At 54.4% G+C, this 23,383-nt stretch overlaps 1 protein-coding gene across 1 annotated transcript in view; it reads right to left on the bottom strand.

Moving 5' to 3' along the window:
* XRN1 (5'-3' exoribonuclease 1) overlaps positions 1–23,383 on the bottom strand; it is a 1,184,094-nt gene that overhangs the window by 1,003,883 nt on the left and 156,828 nt on the right. The window contains exon 3 of the mRNA XM_085633624.1: positions 15,712–15,809. Within this exon, the coding sequence (XP_085489750.1) occupies positions 15,712–15,809 (98 nt within the window). The remainder of the gene's footprint in view (positions 1–15,711; positions 15,810–23,383) is intronic.

Genomic DNA, 23,383 nt, shown 5'->3' with positions numbered 1-23,383 from the left:
CAGGTGAAGCGGCAGTTGCTGCAGGTGAAGGGTCCGTGGGTGCGTTTCGGGGTGGCGCAGTAGCAGCCCGGCGTGCGGCCGGGGTTGAGGTTGGCGAGGAAGGCGGAGTCGTAGGTCAGGCGGGGGGCGCGGGGGCCAGAGGTTCGGGTGCTGGGCGCGGTCCAGGCGCGGACGGGCGCAGACGGGCTTGCCTTAGGGGCGCCTTCGGCGCGCCCGCTGCGCGCGTCTGCTGCGCGGCCTTGCAGCGGCCGCCATATAAGGAGTTAGGGTTCTGCGGAAGGGTCCATCTAGGACATCCCTCTGATCCCTAAGATTGATACTTGGAACCTCCAAGATAGGGATATGAAGGATAAAATTAGAAGTAAGGCCACCTTATTTTCAAGAAAACCAAGGTTCAGTAGTCTCCGCTGTGTCTTCTGGAAAGCATTCAAAACAGTATTGCGGGGCCAAGTTCTGGCCTTCATAGGAAGAAAAAAGAAAGAGCAAAAGCTTGACTATGTAGCCATTGAGAAGGAGGTGTTGGTGCTTAAAGAAAGGGTGGTGGCGGACAGGATAGAGATTTTGGGTCATCAGTTGAGGCTTAAGCAAGATGCCCGTCGCGCCCTTGTCGAGTAGAGTAACTATGCCCTGGTGGCGTAGTGTCACCTTTACGACATAGGCGAAAAGGGCGGCAAATTGTTGGCCTGGTTAGATCAAGAGGATCAAAACAGGGCATGGGTACTTGATGGTGCGGTTGTGATACAGAGGGCCAATGTAGCCATACCGGAGACGTTCGCTGCCTACTACGAGGATACATACTTCTCAACGGTGCCTGGGACTGACACAGACTGTACCACCTCTCTGCGAAATAACGATCTGCGGACACTTATGCAGGATGAAAGAGATGCATTGAACGCCAATCTAACAGAGGACGAGGTGGCGGTTGCATTTCGGGACATGCAATCTGGGAAGGCGGTAGGCACTAATGGTTTGCCAATTGAGCTGTACAAGATCTGTGTGGCGGGGGAGGCTAAACCTAGGTTAGACATGTTTCAGACGGCAAAAGAGGAGGGTTACCTGCCAAGAGACCAGCGCCTTGCCACAATTATTGTTCTCCACAAGGCGAGCAAACTGCCAATACTGTGTAGCTACTATGGACCAATATCGCTTCTCAACCTGGAAGTGAAGGTGCTTGCCAAGGCTCTGGCGACTAGACTGCGAGGGGTGATCACCTCGCTGATATACCCGAATCAGTCTGGCTTTATGCCGCATCGGAGTACTCGTCTTAACCTCAGATGCCTCTATGGGGGTGTTGCACCCGACAAAGCCACCCTACTCGGAGCGGGCAGCTTTGTTGGCCCTGGACGCAAGGATGGCTTTTGATAGCATACTCTGGAGTTATACCTTTGGCGTATTTGCTAGGATGGGCTTTGGCCTAAACTTTAGCAAATGGGTCATACCCTATATCAGGCACAACTGGTGAGAGTGAGTCATCCCGTGTGTTTCCCCTGCATAGGGGTACGCAACAGGTTTGCCCCGTCGCCAAATATTTTTGCATTGGCCCTTGAGCCACTGGCAGCGCGGGTGCGACAAGACCCACTGATCAAGGGGTTGACAACGGCTGGAGGAGGGGAAGAAGGCATCTCTCTGTATGCAGACGACAATCTCTTGTATGTGACACAACCATACCAATCTATAAGCCAACTACTGCAATTATTTGATGAATTCGGTGGCCATTCTGGTTACCGGATAAAATGGTCCAAAGTAGTGGTTTTTCCTCTAGCAGGAGGAGTGCCACAACTTCCTTCAGACTGTGCTGAGCCAGTGGGGCTGGATGGTTTAGGTACTTGGGTATCAATATTACCCGGAATTCACAGGGATTTCTCTGTCTCAATGTACTTCCCCCAACTGGAGAGGCTAGTGAGACGTGGCCCATTGACGAAGCTTACCACTCTGGTCGGTGGGAAGGGCGTCACTTTATAAGATGATGAACCTCCTACGATTATTGTATTTATATTGCAAAACACTCCATTCCGTATTCCAATTGCGATGTTCCATAGAATAGACCAGGAGGTCCATAAACTACTTTGGAATGGCTCTACCGCCAGGATTGTGTTGCGTAAACTGCAGAGGGAAGTAGATAAGGAAGGTTTGGTGTCCCTGTTATCCCGCTGTACTATTGGGCAACACAATTAATTGTGATTAATGATTGGATCATCTCAAACCAGCAGGAACCCCCCTATAGCAGAGACAGTTAAGTGATGGGCCAAGGGAGATACGAAGCTATCCTCTACCAGCAACGAAAGAGAACAGAACCTGCCACCCCACACACAAGCAGTTGTCAAGGCCTGGAGGGGGTAGACACATTTTCTAGGTTGGCGCAGTAAACTAACAGACCAAATGCAGGGCAGAGGATAGGCTCCGGGACCTGGAGAAGGAGAGACCGGAACGGCCTGACAGGCAGGGGGACCTGCTGACGGCACGCGAGGAGGTGGCAACACAGGTGGAAAGGCTGCGCTCCTTTGATTACAAGGCTTATACCACCCGGGCCCAAGCGGAACGGGACAAATCAGGGGCGCTGCTGGCATGGTTGGCAAACCTGGCGCGCAGAGGCACGCCGATTCTGGAGATTAGGGATCAGGAGGGTGTGGCGTGTTATACTCAACAAGCCATTAATGTGCATTTCCTGGACTATTATACCACTCTCTATCAGAGTAAGATTGCTCCTGGGGCTGCCAATGGCGCGGGGATCTTAGAGAGGATAGAACTCCCCCAGCTGGATAATGAGGCGGCGGAGGAGCTTGGTAAAGATGTTGAGGTGGGAGAAGTGCGCAGCGCCATTAAACATATGGCTCGGAACAAGACGCTGGGGACGGATGGCCTTCCGGTGGAATTTTATTCGGCATTTGTGGATGCCCTGGCCCCGAAGTTAGTCGTAGTATACAACGCAGCACGTCGGGAGGGTTGCCTTCCTGCTTCCACGCGGGAAGCAGTCATTGTGCCTCTCCTTAAGCCAGGAAGGCCGCCCTGGGACCGGACCGCCTATAGACCGCTTGCTATTTAACCTGGACTATAAGATACTCAGTCGAATCCTTGCTAGTCGGCTGATGGCTCACATGTCAACGTTGGTTCACGAGGACCGGGCGGGTTTTATCCCGGCAAGGAACACGGCGATGAATATAAGGAGATTGCTGCGTGTCCTGCGGGCGGACACCTACTGTGGGGAGGAGGCCTGTATCTTTGCAGTTGATATCGAGAAGGCCTTCGATAGCCTGGAATGGCCATATCTTTTTGAGGTCCTGAGGGCGTTCGGCTTAGGAGAGCGCTTAGTGGAATGGACAGCAATCTTGTATAATAACTCTACTGCCAGGGTCCGAATGGGGCGGCTGATCTCTGCTGCTTGCACAGTGGGTAGGGGGACAAGGCAGGGATGCCCACTGTCACGTCTGCTCTTTGCTCTAGCAATGGAGCCGATGGCTGTTCGGGCACGATCGGGACGTCACTACCCAGGGCTGGTAGTGGAGGGACAAATGCACCACATAGCGCTGTATGCCGATGATTTACTACTTTTTCTGGCCGACTCGGAGGAGGCCCTCCGGGGAGCCAAGGGACTGTTGCACTCTTTGGGAGAGGCCGCAGGGCTTCGTGTGAACTGGTCCAAGTCCTGTCTTTTCCCGACTCGCCCAGGCAGGGATGATACGCAGCCGGCGGAGGGGTTCCCGTGGGAGGCTCGCTGCTTGCCTTACCTTGGAGTCCAGATCTATCACAAGCCTAATGACATGCTGGAGGGTAACATAGGGCAAGCCATACGTAAGGGTAAGGCCTGTTTTGAGTTTTGGGGACAGCTTCCGCTATCGGTAGCGGGCAGGGTTGCCTTGGTAAAAATGGTCACACTACCCGATCTGGGTCCCAACACAGGTGTTCGCGCAGCTCAACACATTGCTCACGGGATTCTTATGGGGTGCGAAGCCTCAGAGGGTGGCCCTGATCACCATGCAGCGCCCCAGGGCGGAGGGGGGATTTGCCTTGCCGGATCTAGAGACGTATTATCACGCAGCACAGTGCCAGTGGTTCACTAAGTGGATGGCGGGCAGACTTAGACATCGAGAAGAGTGTGATGGGCCGGACCCTCCCTTGGCGCTTCTATCCCGGGTACTGCTGTGCTTACCCATAAGGAATAGGGAGCTCCCGACTGACTTACAGGTGGTGCGCAAGTGCTGGAACCGTTTGGCCAGGGGCTCCGGCATGCGTACCCCCTATGCTCCGGAGACCCCGCTGGTGGTGTGTGAGGCCCTACCACACGGAGGTGACTGGGGTAGACTACGGGACTGGGAGGAGACGAGGATACTTGCGGTAGGGGACCTATTTGAAGACGGCACCCTCCTTCCTTTTAATGACCTTGTGAAACGCCATGATATACCGCAAGGGGATTTCCTGCTTCATGCCGCACTGACGGCAGCCATTAGGAGACACTGGCGGGAGGGGATGGCAGGACCTCAGACCTCGCTGGCCTGCCAATATGTTGCAATTGCGGCGGGAACGTTCAAGGCGGTCACATGTCTCTACAGGCGTATTACCCACAGCCTGCGAAAGCCACTGGTGGCCCTACGTCTCAAGTGGGAGGAGGACTTGGGGGAGCCCATCGGGGACAAGCCATGGGGGGGAATTAGTAGAGCGGGCCTGGAAGTGTTCTGGGAACGCCCGGTTCCAGTTAATCCACTTTTACGTGCTACATAGGGATTACCTCACCCCGGGCAAGGTGAGTGACTACTTCGGGGTTTCGGCAGCGTGCCCGCGGTGCAGTCTGGAGGGGGCGGGGTTCCTCCACATGCTTTGGGATTGCCCGCTCCTGGGAGAGTTCTGGCGGGGAGTGACGTCTGGATTGGCGGCCACAACTGAAAGGTGTAGCGCTGACGCCGAGTTGTTGTTTGTTACATTGGTTTCCACACACTGCCAAGACCAAAATCACTAGCAAGTTTATTGACCTGGGGCTGGTCTTGGCCCAGAGGGAGATTACTAGCCACTGGAAGTCAAGGACGGGTCCCAACTTAGCGCGATGGACTAGGGAGTTAGTGAAATGGGCAGAGGGGAGCTGTAGGTTGCGTATGGTCGCCCGCACTGGGAGTGACAAATCTCTGGAGATGGCGCGAGCGTGGGTTTCATTGGTGGAGTAGGTAAAACACCCACCTGGAGATACTGACGGCTCTTCTGACCGGGGGGAGTCAGCAGCGGATACTTAAAGCTGGGTGGCACTGATGATGCATTGAGTAGGGTGCCAATACGATGGTATGCTCTTTGGTGAATACTTGTCCCTCACACAGACATTGGCGGTTCGGAATGCATGAACTGTGGACTATCACTATCCTGCCAGTGGCTTCAGCTCTGAATCTGGTCTTAGCTCAGCGGCATGCCGAGGAGGAAGGGGGGAGTGGGAGGAGGGGTTAGTTGGGGGAGGGGGGGCAGGGTGAGTTCCAAGCTACAGCAGTTGATCGGAGAGATACCTATTAATAGATTTCGTTAACTCCTACTGCCAGATGGTGAAAGAGGCGCCTTGGGATTACCCCCCAATTTGATTATATTTCCCCATGGTAGGCGGGAGTTCCTTTCTTCTTTGCTTGCAGTTGATTGGTGCTGCCTCGTGGTACTGTAATATCCTACTCAACACTAAGTTTGTACTTAATCTGTCTATTTGCAGCTTTCTTTGAGTATGTGTATGTGCCTATGTTTTTGGATAACTCAATAAAAAATTTTTTAAAAAAAAACAACAACAAAAAAACTAACAGACCAAACCCCATTGTGGCACAGTGACCAGCTTAAAGATGTGAGAGGCCTTAAAGGCTTCTCAAGATGGGTAAAAATTGGGATATAACATTTAGGAGATGTATAGAGGGGACAGGCTTTAATATCCTTTACTAACCTATGTCAGGAGTACTACATGGCCGAAACTGAGCATTATAGGTACCTGCAATTAGGCCATGCTATGAAATACCACCTACAGGAAAGGAAGGGGTTACCTGAAACCTCTACCCTCGAAGACCGACTTTTAGTGGTTACTATGCCTAATAAAGGTATCTTGTTTGTCTATAAGAAGCAACTTAATAACTCCCCAGATTTATTGACAAATTTAAGAGATAAATGGTCGGGTGACCTAGGAGACAATAGACGAGGGGGTGCACTGAAGCAATACAAAGCCCCAGAGAAATTTCTATCAGGGCCAGATTTCTTCTGGTCCAATTGTGAATCGTGCACAGATCTCATTTTTCAAGGACAATTCTTTATATTTATCTGGTATCTCAATGACTCTTTGAGGACCTGCATCTTGGAATTCTCCAGTCACGGTCAAGTTTTTCTGGTGGAGGGGGCACCCATAAGAACAACCCATGAAAAAAAAATCTGTGCCATACATTCATGCCATTATTATTAGCAACGGGATACAATTTATAGTCAAATTCACGCCTGGTATATTTCGTCAGTATACAAAATAATTCATACACTTTCAAGTATCACACTGCCCAATACATCTTATTCACTGCAAGATTATTATTGTTACATTAAAAACATTTATGCTTACATAAAAGGGAAACACATATTGGCTGGACACCAATTTAACACGTAGTTAATTGTATTTAGGTTATATTGAATCATCACTAAATCACACAGACATCTATGAACTAAATTAATAATTTCTGAGTTATGTCTCTTAAGAGCCCTTATATAATTCACTGGTAGAATGGTGTGTTGAGTGGGGGGGAGTGGACAAAGAGAGAAGATCAAAGGGGGCGGAGCTTGCTCGCTACGAAGATGGCCTCCTAAACCGATAGCTCTGCGTAGCCATCACACTATCCTGAAGGAATCCTGCATCTGCAGGGCCATTCTGACCTGACTTGAGCTGCCAGCGGCTCTGGAGCGGCTTGGGAGCGCGATGAGCCGTCTGAGCCTTTCACCCCCAAAGGCGAGCGAGCGGACCGAATCTGCCGGCGGAGCCCCTGTGCTAGGCCGCAAACCCCGGACTATCGTGGAAGAGAAGTGGCAGCCGGAGACCTGGTGGCTGAGTGGTTTGCGGGTGCTGCTGGTGTCGAAGAGCGCACACCATAGCTTGACGGGGCTGGTGGCGGCTGCGGCACATCCCATTGCCGTGAAAGCAGTGTCCCTGTGAGATCCAGCCCGCTACAGGGCTGACAAAGTGTAGACAACTCCGGAGAACTGAGGAGCGGGGCCGAAGGTGACGTGGGACTGGGCACCATTTCTGGCTGAAGTTCTCTCCCTCGGTGAGGCCGTGGGAGCTAGGCCAGCGCAGTGCGGGACCCCGCCACGGCCCGCGACAAAACTACAAGGCAGATAAAGGTCCCCAGATCGCACTACGTGAGGCGTTAGGACTGCGGGCCCAGCGGAGTCGCGGCTGGCGGGGTCGGCCTTTTTGATGCCTGACAACACCATGAACTCCAAGATGTGAAGCGCGGTGCCTGCGGTGAACTAGGGCAGGTGCTGTTTGGGGGCAGAAGTGTCGCTAGAGCGGTGTGGTGCGCTATGAATACCACAACACTGGCTAACACACGTGGCAAGACGCTTGGAGAAAGCGCCCAGTGTAATTCGGCTATTACTACTGTCCTGGTGAGGGATTCCTGAAAACGAGGCGCCATTTTGTGCACCCCCCTACGAGAAGCACACTGTTTGACCAGACACATGGTGACAACGGCGGAGGGCAAGATTTGGGTTGTGCATGCCGGGAGGAGCTGACTTCTAAACATACCGCTTGTAGGCCCTATGGTGCGGGCCCACGCTGGACGCTACTGAAGGTAGGAGTGCCCCTGGGTCATGGCAGGGAGTGACGCCGAGTGCACCGGTAACTCACAGAGAGGGCAGTTTGAAGCTTGAGTGTAACCCAAAATACCTCTTATATTGCCTGTGGGGTACGTACCATTGTGGCGCTTGGTTGGCATCTGTCATGGCTACGGACGACAGTTGCTCTGTGGTGGAGCACAGCTGGGCGGCTGCTATGTTCCTGGCTCAATCTGGGCACTACTCTGGACAGTGACAGCATGTGAGCGTGGGGGTCGCCCCGCGGAAGAGTCTGCCTGAAGGACGTTACTCGTCTGGCTTGAATGCCGAACGCAGGTCACCTGTGTTGGCTGAGGACCAGCCGCGATGGGTAGTGTGGACAAGACACAGCCTAAACTCACATTTGAGCAAAGGAAAGATAAGGGGAGGGAAAATGCCCCGGATGAGGGGGACAATGCGCAGAACAGGCCCAGGAGGACGCAGAAGGAGACATTCGCACTATGCTTGTCGCAATGGAAAAAGGCCTGCAGAGCAGCCTCTCTACTCTGGGGACAAAACTGGACTCTCATATACAGAATGGATAAGCAAGCAGAAAGGCTAGGTATGACGGAACGACGAATCACAGAGGTGGAAGAACCACAGACATCAATGGACACTGATCAAAAGCAAATGGGGATGGTGCTGCAAGTATTGCAGGACAGGACTGGGGACCTCGAAGTGTAGTCCCGCAGGAACAACTTACGGTTTACGGGCCTTCCGGAGTCGACCCAGACCGGCAACATGGAAATACTCGTTGAGAAGTTGCTAGTAACACTACTTGGAAGTGAAACATTCTCTCCCATATTTGTAGTAGAGAGGTCGCACCGCTCATTGGGTCCTCACCCCGTCCCCGGTGCTCCCCGAGGCCGATAATAGCGAAATTGCTGAATTACCGCGACAGGGACTCGGCGCTGAAGGTAGCCAGGGAGAAACAGTTGCTGCAGTAGGAGGGATCCAGTATATCTCTATATCCAGATTTCACGATTCGGGTGCAGGAAGCGCGCAAACAGTTTGCGCCACTGTAGCGCCAACTACGGGACCTCAATTTGGACTACGCCATGCTATACCTGGCAAGACTTCATGTCAATCGGCAGGGCCAGTCAATAATTTTTACAGATCGCAGAACTCTACAGAAGGCCCTGAAGGAGTGGCCTAAAGAGAAGCTTTGCAGCCTGGAGCGGAGTTCCTTAGAGGGGGCGGCCGGGGGCCGTATGGACGATCAGGACTGAACACTGGACTACATGTGTTACAGATAAGAGGGCCTTTTTGGGGGAGGCCGGTGGGGAAAGGCACAGGGGATTGTGCAAATGCAAGAGAGTTGCTTGCTTGCATGTGTGACAGTTGCTTGGAGAGCACCACAGAAACTGTTGTGCTATAGAAATACTTGCAGAGCGGTTGGCTCTTAATGGGAGGTGCACTATGATACTTTTGGTGTGATAAGATATGATGGGGTGGGTTGCGGGTAACCTCTATTGCAGATGCTTTGACATGGCCTGATGGCGAGCAGAGGTGGTACCCTGTCTGGTTCGGTTATAATAGCCTACTAGACGGGCAGCATTCGTCCACGAGTGTATCACACACCCTGGGAGTTGTACTGAGGTGGGAGGGTTTCTTTGTTTAATTCTCACCTGTTTTGGGTTGTTGAACGTTCAGATGGCGAAGGGGGACTTTTTTGGGGCAGCTCGTCAAGGCACAGTTGGGGGTATGCCTGGCGTGGGTGAGGGGAGGGGTTCGAGACTACTGCAGTATGGCAATTTTCATGTGGGCGCCAGTTATGTGTTTAGTGCACCCATATACTATATGTCTAAGAGGCAGGTCGAAAGTTACGGACACTACACACCCTCATGACAGTCCTTAATAGGTCCAGTACTACCGCAACTAACAGCACAGTTAGAGCACTTACGTGGAATGTGCGAGGCCTCAACGACCACAGGAAACTCAGAAAGGTCCTGGCCTACTTGGTGAGACACAAAGTTGATGTTGCGCTATTACAAGAGACACACCTTCCCCTCAATAGTCCTATGCTGCGCAGTAAGGGACTGCTGGGCAACATATACGCTGCGGGTTTCACCACACATGCGCGAGGAGTGCTCACATGGGTGAATCCTAGGGCCACTCTAAAACTAGAGCCATTGAAGACAGACCAGGACGGGCGATTTGTGATCTCGAGATGTATGGGCAAGGGAATGGAACTACTCCTAGTTAAATGTATACGGCCCGAATTTTGATAATCCCAACTTTTATACTACCCTGCTGGAGAAAGTTTGTGTGTGCGGGGAGGAGAAACAGCTCTGAGGTGGAAATTTAAATTTAGTCATTAACCCACAGAGGGATAGGTCGGGGGGCGGATAGACATGTCACTGCGTCAGCGCGAACAGTAACAGATGTAATGGTACAGCTTGACTTATGCGATGTGTGGCGTCAGAGATATCCGGAGAAGGGGGGATATACACACTACTCTGAGCACCATGATTTGCATACCCGTATAGATTATTGGCTGGCAGCCAGACGGCTCCAGGAGAGGGTCCGGGCCTGTGAGGTGTTCCCCCGTACGCTTCCAGATCATTCCCCGATATTGCTTGTATTTGACACCTCACAGAAAACTATTCCCCCCTTTACGTGGCGGTTCCCACCCTACTCACTGCTTGACCCACCCTACTCACTGCTTGACCCCGTTTTTAAAGAGGAACTGGCAGAAGCGATTGAGACGTTTTATGCCACAAACGTAGGGTCGGTGGAGGAGTTTCCAAGTCGTTTTGGAAACGTTTAAAGTATATATCCGAGGTATTACGATGACCAAGCACTCCGGAGTCCTCCGAGCGATACGCAAAAGACATATGGATCTAGAGGATTCATTGGCGAGCCTTGAGAAGCAACTCCTGGTCAGAGCTAGCGATGCTGTAACGCAAGAGTTAAAAACACTATTGGGAGAATATCATGACGCCGCAGATGCTGAAATTAAACACCGAGGCACGCACGTACGTGAGGGTGAACGGCCGGGTGCAGTATTGGCCCAGCTTCTCAAAGAGAGGCAGGAGCAAACAATAGTAACGGAGGTCAAAGCTGCGGAGGGGGACACGCTGATTGAAGAGGCTGCCATAGCGGAGAGGTTCCGACAATATTACTCAGAGCTTTATTCCACAGTAGTGGCACTGAGGCGGTAATATTGGACTATTTGACACATATAAAGCTCCCATTGTTAACAAACATGCACCGCAAATTCCTTATGCGGCCTGCGGAGAGAGACGAAATCATATTAACCTTGTCCGGTATGAAATCCGGGAGTAGATGGCCTGACAGTGGCTTTTTACAAGGTGTTCATGGGCATACTGGTCCCGCATTTAGCTACTCTCTTAGGAGATATGTGTGTAACGGGCACTATGCCACCCTCGATGAGAGAGGAGATTATAGTAGCTATCTTGTAGCCGGGCAAGCCTCCGGATGAGTGCGCTTCCTAACGTCCGCTATCATTGCTTAATTTAGATATGAAAAATTTTGCAAAGATCTTAGCCAACCGGCTGGTCCCACTTATCCCGATATTGGTGGCACCGGAGCAGGCAGGTTTTGTTCCAAGTAGAAATTTAACTTACAATTTGAGAACAGTGTTCGGAGCGATACAGCACACCAAGCCGGGGATACAGGTGGTAGCTGTATTTCTCGACATGGAGAAAGCCTTCGACTCTGTTGAATGGCCCTTTATGTTGCAGGTTCTAAACGAGGATGGGGTTGGGGGACGTTTTTTTGCAGCTGATAGGGGTATTATACAGAGCATCCACTGCTATAATCAGACTAGGCAACCTGGTGATGAATGCTATACACATTACTAGGGGCACGCGACAAGGCTGCCCACTGTCTCCGATCTTAAATGCATTAGTGGCTGAGCCCTTAGCCTGCTCGCTCCGAGAATACCACAGATATACGGGTATACTATTTCCGAATTATGAGCGGATCATATCCACCTACGCGGATGATACACTACTCTATGTACGAGACCCTGAACGTCACCTCTCCTCTCTCCTGCATGAAGTGGTACCATCTGGAGCAGTTTCTTGGACTATGTATTAATTGGCCCAAATCTACTATATTTCCCCTCAGACAGGCTACGACCCCATTCGAACCGGACTACCCATTGCAGTGGTCAACAGAGTCGGTGCGATACCTAGGGATCAAGATACATACGGACTCGGAGGTAGTGTTTAGAAAAAACTATGGGGTGGCAATAAGCAAACTAGAAGACGATGTAGAAGGCTGGATACGATTGCCACTGTCTTTGTTGGGCAGAGTTTCCATCATGAAAATGGTGATACTCCCCCGTTTTTTGTTCCTTTTCACTAATACTCCCTTGGTTCTCCCTTGTTCTTCCTTTTTTCGGCGTCCCTCCGCATTAATGATCAAGTTGGCTTCGGCCAGCAAGCAGGCGCGGGTCAGATGGGATGTACTTGCATTATATATCATATCATATGGGGTGCTGGGTGCACCAGACTTGGAACTTTATTACAGGGCAGCACAGAGAGCGCATGCTTACCACTGGATGCATGGCTCACCGGACACCCCACATTTGAGTATAGAGAAAGTAGTGGCCTCCCCGCACCCCATGCCAGTTCTGAGGTTTGCACCTGAAGATCGTAGGACCGGGATATTAGATTCAGTGAATGCTACAACACATGCTTGGCACCACCTCCTGAAGCTACAGGCGGGTGCCATACTATACTCCCCGCTCACACCGCTGGATTGGTGTCACTGGCTACCCCCATGCAGGGAAAGAGGGGTTACGCGAGCAATTAACTCAATAGCGGTGCAGACAATCGGAGATTTGTTCGAGGGGGGCACAGCAAAGAGCTGGGAGGAGTTGGAGACCGGAGATTCACGGTAAGCATTGTTACATATCCTGGGTGGTAACTTGTTAGAACCACCGGAGCAGTCCTCCTTATCATATGTTATCAAAGCTGAATAGCCGATCCGGATAGTGTCTACGATTTATAGGCTGTCCATGACCTACAGGGAAATCCACAATACCAAAGCTCGCCTGGCTCGGCAGAGGGATCTGGGCAGGGATATAGACGACGCTATGTGGAAATATTGCTACGACAGCACAATACGCATTTCTTTAAATGGTAGACACAGACTGATTCACTTTAAATATTTAAATAGGGTATACTACACCCCGGAGAGATTGAGTAGATACGGCCTAAGGGAAGGGGCTGATTGCGAACGCTGCAGCGAACAGATGGTTGATTTTCTGCATTTGGCCTGGCTTTGCCCTGGGATCGCTACATTTTGAGACTTCGTCTTTAAAGAACTGAGACAGGTGGTGGATCTGGCTCTCTCCCCAGAGCTGGCACTGTTGGGTTACTCCAAAACAATACCAAAAGGGGTCCGTAGGTTGGTTGATATGGGGTTGCTGCTAGCTAAGTGTAGGGTAGCCATGTGCTGGTTGCGAGGCCCGACCCCTACGATAACACAGTGGTCGAGCGACGTGTTGTATTGTAGCACGCAAACTGGGAACTTCAGTGACCTCCTCCTGCCACGCAGTAGGCCTAAGAATTTTTGAGCAATGTACAAAACGTATATAGCCACCAGAAAAAGGGGTACTACATCCACAGAAACTGAAAACCAGGAGTTGAGTGTGAATAATCTTGCTGAATAGCGGCGCAGGGTTGGCGTGGTTCTCATAAAATGTCAGGAGTGTTTAATGCTGATGCTATGCGGGGTCTGTTTGTTTGGCTCCTCCAGGATGTTATTACAAGGGAGTGCAGGGATGGGAAGTTTGAAATGGGGCGGTGGGTGGTGTGATCGGAAAACAGATTGCCACCAGATATGACCTGATAACTTTTGGAAATGTACTGTATGATATGTGATTAATGTGTCACCGTAATTGCCATACCAAAGGAGTGAGTCTCATGTTCATACTAAACAAAAACTAATAAAGTTTTTTAAAAAAACGCACACACAAAAAGAGAGAAGACCAAATTAGCAATTAGCATTTTAGGGGTGCTCCTCAGTAACAGTTTATGTGTTGCATTTTGTTCCACGGAAGACGTGTGGGGGTCTTCTTCAGGAATGATTCGAGAAAATGAAGGTCCTGGAAAAACAGGAATAAATTCACCGATCTCTGTATTCTTCGTGTGACCAGGGGAGAAGGTAAAAGCACAGGAAATTGAGAGGTAGGCGAGTTTCACTCTATGCGGAGGAAAAGCTACCCTGGACAAGCGAATGGGCGGATTAGCTCTTTCACCTACCATGTAGTACATGTTATGATGGGTTTGCCGAAGTGAGAGGAAGGAAGGGGGTACATGCAGGCTGATGTGTCCACTATGCACACCACCAACTTACATTAATGAGACCACTAGGTCGAAACACACCACCAATGCACTCACAAACCAGATTTAATATACGTACACACATACATACATACATCTTTCTTTATGTCAAACAAAATAAAAAGGTACGGGAGCTCAGTTATGGGGACTGGGTGGGCCGATTGGCAGTCTCCTCACAAGGAGGAAAGTGTTTAAAAAAAAAAATTTAAAAAAAGAAAAGGGATGTGACCCTAAACTATAATCATGCTGTAGCGGCTGCCAATCATCTGAAATCCCAGCTTCAGAATGCAATATTATTCAGAAAGGGTTACACACCGGGCGTCTCCTTAACAAAATACATAGAGCACCTCCAGTGGGCTTGCAAAACTGACAAGCTCACAGGAAGAAAAACAAAGAAAAGTCCAGAAAAAGTGCAACAGGATAGTCGCCCAGCTTTACAAGGTCATGCTGAAGCCTGTCACCTGTCTGACTTAATTTGACCCGCTGAAGCAAAACTCCCCTTACAAGCCTGCCTTGTAAAATCTCTCCGTTGTCTCTGGGATCAGGTCTGAAAAAGTAAATTCTGTGGTTTATCGCATTTCATTCTTCCTATGTGTTTTAGGTTTGATCTTATAAATCAGAGTAGGTCCACATCTTTTAGCCCTGGTTTCTACCAGATTTATTCAGCCTGTCCACCCATTCCGTGTAGAAAGGTAACGGTAAGACATTATATTAGGATCTTTGGAAATCTAGTTAACAATGAACAAAAAGTAAGATACTTTTCAGTAGGCTTTCTTGGAAAAGCCCAGAACTCTAATTTGGTTCAATCAAATCCTACAGTATTATTAATGTGTGCAGACAGACATTATCTTTTAGCAGCAGACTTTCAAGCTACTCTGTTTAATCTCCTAAATCTGTCCTTCCATTTTTTCTGCTAAGGTTTTCTTTTTTCCCCTCTAAATATATTTTTGGACTTGTGTACCAGAGACAAGTCAATGGAGAAAAATATTAACATCACATTCAAGAGATCAAAGGCTAAAGTTTGGTGAGAGCTTCAGTCCGTGTTCTCTTAAAATATTTTAAGGAACATTAGTGGCTAGTAGCACAAAGCTATAGAAACATTTCACAGTTATCAGGAGCAGATGGTCCACGCTTTGCTCAGTCTGTGGTATTTATTTCTTGTAAACTACTACACCGATTATTTTGATTTTTATGGAACTTTGAGCATCACTGTATGTCACCTGTAAAGTATTTATTGGACATAAAGGAACATCATCACTCCGTTTGAATCAATGTAAATGGAGAACTGTTATCAATACATTGATGTGAAGGAAACTTAATATTTCCCAGTGGAACTGAGTAGCCAATCTACATATCCCCATTTCAAACTCTACATAGAAGCAATTATCCTGAAAATCTTGCATGGCTTCTGCCCTCTTAGACCTACAATGCAGACCCATGATGTATTTTTGGGTTTCCTGTCAGCTGCAATGCAAACTATACACAGATTCTACTGAAGTTGGTGTTGCATGGTCAATACCACCACTTTTGCCAATAAATCTGAACATTCGTCAGGGAAAACAAGGTGAAAGAATCTTAAGCATCACGTTCTTACCTGGAGTAATGCAGTTGGAATCAAATCGGGCTTCTGTAGGTAGTGTTTCACCTTTTTCAATTGCCTTTTTAATTTTGTCTTCAGCCTCTTTTGCAGACCTACCAATTGAAATCACATTAATTATATTACATACATTCCTAGGTAACTGGACACATCTGCATATTTCAAATGTTATTTCAGGAATAGCAACAATGTATAATGTTTTCTTGCAGCATCTGGAGCAGGTTAGGGAAGCATTTCTTCTTTCCTTTTAGTTATGGTTTTGTTCTTGCGCCCCAAAGGTTCTCGATTGGAAATTTGGAATGAACAGGGTGCTAGTACTCACTGCCACCTTCAGAGAACAAGAGAAAGTAAATTCACTTTGAGACAGCAAGGTTAGAAAATTGTGCAATACTAAGCTGTGCCTGATGGACAGCACGTTAGCATACATATACATAAGCATATCTACATACATATATGCATTGCCATTTGGGTGACATCCTGCCTGTGAAACACAATCTGTCAAGGCACTCTCTGGAAGGCCCACCAGGAGGCTGGAACATTTAGGTGACCTCCACAAGGAAGCAGATTTGTCAGAATTCCAAATTGGCTTTATCTCTAGAATACATGGTAAGAGAGGTTCAGGGTAAGGAACCATCACAAGTTACTGAACTAAAGATCCTAGGTGTGCAACTGCCTGATCTCATCCCCTTCTTAATGCAGAATTAGGTCAGATCCCAGAAATCCTCCTTGCATGAGGGAAACCGTTGGATAATTTTCCTGAGGTTAATCAGACTTCAAGTTTAAAACTGGCCCATGGCATACTCTGTGCAATAAGCGGTCTCAGAATATAGTCAAACAGTTCAACAAAGATTGTGCACATCTGCTTTGATGGCAAACGGTTGAACTAAATATTTAGGCCTGAACCACTGATCAGCTTTAATGGCCCTTTTGCTTACAGGTCTCAAGACAGCAGCTGTGAAAAGTAATGGGAGACAGACCTGCAGGAAATTTGCAGGAAGGAAAGAGTTTCATGAAACAAAGCAAATGTTCTCACTCATCATCTCACTGAGACTCCAGATGGAGGTGGGCTTCACTCTTCCACAAGCACATGATCCCCTTGACAAGATCGATGCAGACTTTTAATAAATCGGCATGCACTCGAACCCAGACACTGGGAATGAAGTACACACGGGCATGTTGAAGCTTTCACTTCTGTTGATGTCAAAATACCAGTATTACTGATCGCTTGCAACACAGTCAATAACCCATGCGCATTTCTTCTATCTGGTCCCTAGCATCTATCTCTACACCTCAATCACAGAAAGGTAACCGTATGGATATCGAATGGAAAAAGAAAGAGCACTCCTGAAGTCGGGAAAAAAAGGCATTTAGGAGGCAGAGGGGTGAGTCCAGGTGGGTGTTCATTATGTGTGAAAAACAGATGGCTCTCTTTCACTTTGTAATACATGTAATTAGCCCTTTCAGGGAAGGGGTCATGTGATAGGGGCTGAAAATAAACATGGATGGCTCTTCAGAGAATGGGGTGCATTAGTTCACAGCTAGCCTCTATGGACCATTTATAGCCAAATGTATAACTTTGTGCCTTACTACTGCAGCAGCTCTAACAAGAACAGACTCTACTAGGTTAGTGCCAGCTAATTAGTGGTTTGACCTTATTCTCTTTTTCCTCTATTTTGTCCCTCTGTATGGTACGTTTTCATGATCATACACAAACCAACACAACTGGAGACATATTTAAAGTGTAGTCAAATACTGGGTCAAGCGCCAGGACTTGAGATCAGGGTAGGGGGGCCTTGGTGAAGGATTCTACAACTAGGCGTTTTAAAATGGCCCAATTCATCCTCAGTTTACCTGGGCTGAATTCATCCTCAGTTTACCTAACAATTAGAATACTTATTTTTCCTTGTCAAACAAAACCAATCTTGTTTCCTGGCGTAGAATGTCCTGAATTTGATTTGTAAAACTGTAAACCAAGATAACAGAGTAAAATGTGTGACCAGATGTACGTTTCATTCTCCTCACGCCTTCACGGTCACCTCAATTCCTCCAGCACCTTACTGGTCTTCCTCCTCCCTCCTCCACCCCCTTATCTATCCATCCCTTCATCTAACCCGAACACCAGTCGATGTCAGCCCTCATTACACCTATTCTCGAACTCCACTGTAATCGCTCATTTTTGCAGACAGTTTTGCCTATTGGCACTCATACCTGAAGTCCCCCTCTCCACCTTATCCTTCTACTCCTGATGTCTCTCTCTAGCTTATCCTTCGATTAACATCTTCTCCTACACTAACAAACACCCTTTTCCACCTCTTTATTCCATCCATGGTTTTAACCCCCCCATCTAACACTGTGGTCACTCTCTCTCCTGTACTATTACCCCCATCAATGAACCTTCTAGTATCTACCTTTTCTCATGTTTATAGCTTTATTCCTTCTGCTCACTCCCTCTGCTTCTCTTTCCCTTCTGCCCTCCCCTTCTTTCCCTCCATACCTACACCATCATAGATAGCTAAATACAACATCGTCAACCTGGTATCACAAATCTGCTTCTGCTTGAATCCTTTCACTTGGAAAGCTCAAGCTTCTCCTACATAATGGGCTGTTCTTATGACTGTAAGCATCCAGGATCCCATTTATTTTATTTGCAAAGTTTTATATAGCGCTGGCTATCAGAGCTTTACATTAGGGCTGGGCGGACTTTGCGTAGCAGAATTTTAAAAAAATTTGTGGAAAACGAGAGCACATCCTGAGTAGGGCTGGGCGGACTTTGCCTAGCGCAACTACGCACTATTCTGAAGAAAATTGTGGAAAACGAGCGCACAACCTCATGGACTGTGTGCCCGGGACGGGTCCCTCGTGCTTGGGCAGGCTCCCCGACCTCCCCAGCCTGGCTGTGTTGAGAAGCAGGGACCGGCCCCGGGCCTCCTGATTTTTGGTCAGGGCCTGGGATCCCACGTCCTGCGGCCTGCCAAGTGTCCATCTGCCCGGGACAAGGGACCCTGGTGCAGAGCCCCGGAGCCCTGCAAGGGCAGTCGGGAGCCCTACCGCTATGGCTCGGTGTGGGCAGCTGGGAGTCCTTCCGGTCCCGGCCATCTGGTCGCACCTTTCCCTCGGCCATCTGGTCGCGCGCAATGCTTTCCAATGGGGCGACCAGATGGCCGGGCCGGCCTGGAAGTCCCGATGAGGGTCCATTCGCCTCGCGGATCCCAGCCAGGGCTCCAGGAGGCCGGGCGCGTCCGCGCCTAGGGTCCCCTCCGTCACTCGGAGCGCGAGGGTTACAAGAAAGGTGGGTAGCCTTCCTCCGGATTAGTAGGGGCAGGGTATGCCGGGACACCCCTCCTGGGGATTGCGGTTCTCAGGCGGGGACCAGATGGGCCAAGCCCGGACGACACTTCCCCGGGGCGTCGGGTGCTTCCTCCTCCAGCCCGCGGCGAGGCAAAGTGCCCAGGACGGGCTCCATGGGTCTCCCGGGCGTCCCCCGAGGCCTGCAGCCCCAAAGCCCTGCAGACCCTGGAGCCCTTCAGCACGGAGCCCTGGAGCCCTGCAGGCCCGGAACCCTAGCAGGCCCAAGGCCCTGCAGCCCCGGAGCCCTGCAGGCCCGGAGCCCTGCAGCCCCGGAGCCCTGCAGGCCCAGAGCCCTGCAGCCCCGGAGCCCTGCAGCCCCGGAGCCCTGCAGCCCCGGAGCCCTGCAGCCCCGGAGCCCTGCAGCCCCGGAGCCCTGCAGCCCCGGAGCCCTGCAGCCCCAGAGCCCTGCAGCCCCGGAGCCCTGCAGCCCCGGAGCCCTGCAGGCCCAGAGCCCTGCAGCCCCGGAGCCCTGCAGCCCCGGAGCCCTGCAGGCCCAGAGCCCTGCAGGCCCAGAGCCCTGCAGCCCCGGAGCCCTGCAGCCCCGGAGCCCTGCAGCCCCGGAGCCCTGCAGGCCCAGAGCCCTGCAGCCACGGAGCCCTGCGTGGGCAGGCGGGAACCCTACCGCTATGGCTCGGGCAGACGGGAGCCCTTTCAGTTGCCGGCCACCTGGTCGCGCCTTTCCCCTCGGCCATCTGGTCGCGCGCAATGCTTTCCAATGGGGCGACCAGATGGCCGGGCCGGCCTGGAAGTCCCGATGAGGGTCCATTCGCCTCCCGGATCCCAGCCAGGGCTCCGGGAGGCCGGGCGCGTCCGCGCCTAGGGTCCCCTCCGTCACTTGCAGCGCGCGGGTTACAAGAAAGGGGGGTATCCTTCCTCCGGATTATTAGGGGCAGGGTATGCCGGAACACCCATGCTGGGGCTGTGCGGTTCATTGCCGGGGACCAGATGGGCGACGCCCGGGCAACATCCTCCAAGGCCTCCGGGGGCTTCCCTCCTCCGGGCCGCGGCATGGCAAAGTGCCCAGGGACGGGCTCCACGGGTCCCGGGCAGTCCTCCCCCGGGCGCCCAGGCCCCGAGAGCTCCGGTGGACCTCCCCGTGCCCGAGGCCAACCCGGGAAGCAGAGTCCCCCCCCGAGCCCTTGGTGTGAGGGTGGGCAGGCGGGAGCCCTACCGCTATGGCTCGGGCAGACGGGAGCCCTTTCAGTTGCCGGCCATCCGGTCGCTCCTTTCCCCTCGGCCATCTGGTCGCGCGCAATGCTTTCCAATGGGGCGACCAGATGGCCGGGCCGGCCTGGAAGTCCCGATGAGGGTCCATTCGCCTCCCGGATCCCAGCCAGGGCTCCAGGAGGCCGGGCGCGTCCGCGCCTAGGGTCCCCTCCGTCACTCGCAGCGCGCGGGTTACAAGAAAGGAGGGTATCCTTCCTCCGGATTAGTAGGGGCAGGGTATGCCGAAACACCCATGCTGGGGTTGTGCGGTTCATTGCCGGGGACCAGATGGGCTACGCCCGGGCAACATCCTCCCAGGTCCCCGGGGCTTCCCTCCTCCGGGCCGCGGCATGGCAAAGTGCCCAGGGACGGGCTCCACGGGTCCCGGGCAGTCCTCCCCCGGGTACGCCCAGGCCCCGAGAGCTCCGGTGGTCCTCCCCGTGCCTGAGGCCCAGCCGGGAAGCAGAGTCCCCACCCCGAGCCCCTGGTGGGTGGGCAGGCGGGAGTCCTTTCAGTTGCCGGCCACCTGGTGGCTCCTTTCCCCTCGGCCATCTGGTCGCGCGCAATGCTTTCCAATGGGGCGACCAGATGGCAGGGCCAGGCCTGGAAGTCCCGATGAGGGTCCATTTGCCTCTCGGATCCCAGCCGGGGCTCCAGGAGGCCGGGTGCGTTCGCCCCTAGGGTCCCCTCCGTCACTCGGAGCGTGCGGGTTTCAAGAACGGGGGGTAGCCTTCCTCCGGATTACTAGGGACAGGGTACTCTGGGACCCCTCTCGGTCCTCAGCCGGCAACTGGGTCCTGCCGTGTGGCAGGGTGGCCGGAGGGCCTTCCCCTGCGCGCCCGGGAGCCCCGGATGGGTCCAGGGGCCCGGCCGGGCCCCGGGTCGGGGTCTCCGGCCCCGGGTGCCGTCCCCCGGCCTGCGGCACCGCCAAAGGCCCGGGACGGGGTTCCGTTGTGGCCGGGGTGCCTCCCGTGGCTGGATTGGGTTCAGGAGCTCCGGCCGGGCCCCGGGGAGGGCGGCCTCCCCGCCCCGGTCTCCGTCCCGGGTCCTGCCGCGTGGCAGGGTGCCCGGGGAAGGGTCCGGAGGGCCCGGGGAGGCTTCCCCTGCACCTGCGGTCCTCGGAGCCCCGGCTGGGTCCAGGGGCCCGGCCGGGCCCCGGGTCGGGGTCTCCGGCCCCGGGCGCCGTCCCCCGGCCTGCGGCACTGCCAAAGGCCCGGGACGGGGTTCCGTTGCGGCCGGGGTGCCTCCCGTGGCTGCATTGGGTTCAGGAGCTCCGGCCGGGCCCCTGGGGGCCCCGGGGAGGGCAGGCTCCCCACCCCGGTCTCCGTCCCGGGTCCTGCCGCGTGGCAGGGTGCCCGGGGAGGGGTCCGGAGGGCCCCGGGAGGCTTCCCCTGCGCCTGCGGTCCCCGGAGCCCCGGCTGGTTCCAGGGGCCCGGCCGGGCCCCGGGTTGAGGCCTTTGGCCCCGGGCCCAGTCCCCCGGCCTGCGGCACTGCCAAAGGCCCGGGACGGGGTTCCGTTGGGGCCGGGGAGCCTCCCCTCGCTCGTCTGGGTCCCGGAGCTCCGGCCGGGCCCCTGGGGGCCCCGGGGAGGGCGGCCTCCCCACCCCGGGCTCCGTCCCGGGTCCTGCCGCGTGGCAGGGTGCCCGGGGAGGGGTCCAGAGGGCCCGGGGAGGCTTCCCCTGCGGTCCCCGGAGCCCCGGCTGGGTCCAGGGGCCCGGCCGGGCCCCGGGTCGGGGTCTCCGGCCCCGGGCCCCGTCCCCCAGCCTGCGGCACTGCCAAAGGCCCGGGACGGGGTTCCGTTGTGGCCGGGGAGCCTCCCCTCGCTCGTCTGGGTTCCGGAGCCCCGGCCGGGCCCCTGGGGGCCCCGGGGAGGGCGGCCTCCCCGCCCCGGGCTCCGTCCCGGGTCCTGCCGCGCGGCAGGGTGCCCGGGGCGCGGTCCGGAGGGCCCGGGGAGGCTTCCCCATCGCCTGCGGTCCCGGGAGCCCCGGCTGGTTCCAGGGGCCCGGCCGGGCCCCGGGTCGGGGTCTCCGTCCCCGGGCCCTGTCCCCCGGCCTGCGGCACTGCCAAAGGCCCGGGACGGGGTTCCGTCGTGGCCGGGGAGCCTGCCCTCGCTCGCCTGGGTTCAGGTGCTCCGGCCGGGCCCCTGGGGGCCCCGGGGAGGGCGGCCTCCCCGCCCCGGGCTCCGTCCTGGGTCCTTCCGCGTGGCAGGGTGCCCGGGGCGCGGTCCGGAGGGCCCGGGGAGGCTTCCCCATCGCCTGCGGTCCCGGGAGCCCCGGCTGGTTCCAGGGGCCCGGCCGGGCCCCGGGTCGGGGTCTCCGTCCCCGGGCCCTGTCCCCCGGCCTGCGGCACTGCCAAAGGCCCGGGACGGGGTTCCGTTGTGGCCGGGGAGCCTCCCCTCGTTCGCCTGGGTTCAGGAGCTCCGGCCGGGCCCCTGGGGGCCCCGGGGAGGGCGGCCTCCCCGCCCCGGGCTCCGTCCTGGGTCCTGCCGTGTGGCAAGGTGCCCGGGGCGGTGTCCGGAGGGCCCGGGGAGGCTTCCCCTGCGCCTGCGGTCCCGGGAGCCCCGGCTGGGTCCAGGGGCCCGGTCGGGCCCTGGGTCGGGGTCTCCGTCCCCGGGCCCTGTCCTCTGGCCTGCGGCACTGCCAAAGGCCCGGGACGGGGTTCCGTCGTGGCCGGGGAGCCTCCCCTCGCTCGCCTGGGTTCAGGTGCTCCGGCCGGGCCCCTGGGGGCCCCGGGGAGGGCGGCCTCCCCGCCCCGGGCTCCGTCCTGGGTCCTTCCGCGTGGCAGGGTGCCCGGGGCGGGGTCCGGAGGGCCCGGGGAGGCTTCCCTTGCACCTGCGGTCCCGGGAGCCCCGGCTGGGTCCAGGGGCCCGGTCGGGCCCTGGGTCGGGGTCTCCGTCCCCGGGCCCTGTCCCCCGGCCTGCGGCACTGCCAAAGGCCCGGGACGGGGTTCCGTCGTGGCCGGGGAGCCTCCCCTCGCTCGCCTGGGTTCAGGTGCTCCGGCCGGGCCCCTGGGGGCCCCGGGGAGGGCGGCCTCCCCGCCCCGGGCTCCGTCCTGGGTCCTTCCGCGTGGCAGGGTGCCCGGGGCGCGGTCCGGAGGGCCCGGGGAGGCTTCCCCA

Source organism: Triturus cristatus, chromosome 11 (assembly GCF_964204655.1).
Source record: "Triturus cristatus chromosome 11, aTriCri1.1, whole genome shotgun sequence".
NCBI classification, from domain to species: domain Eukaryota; kingdom Metazoa; phylum Chordata; class Amphibia; order Caudata; family Salamandridae; genus Triturus; species Triturus cristatus.
Note: the sequence above shows the minus strand (reverse complement) of the source record. Positions and strands in the feature narration are given on the sequence as shown.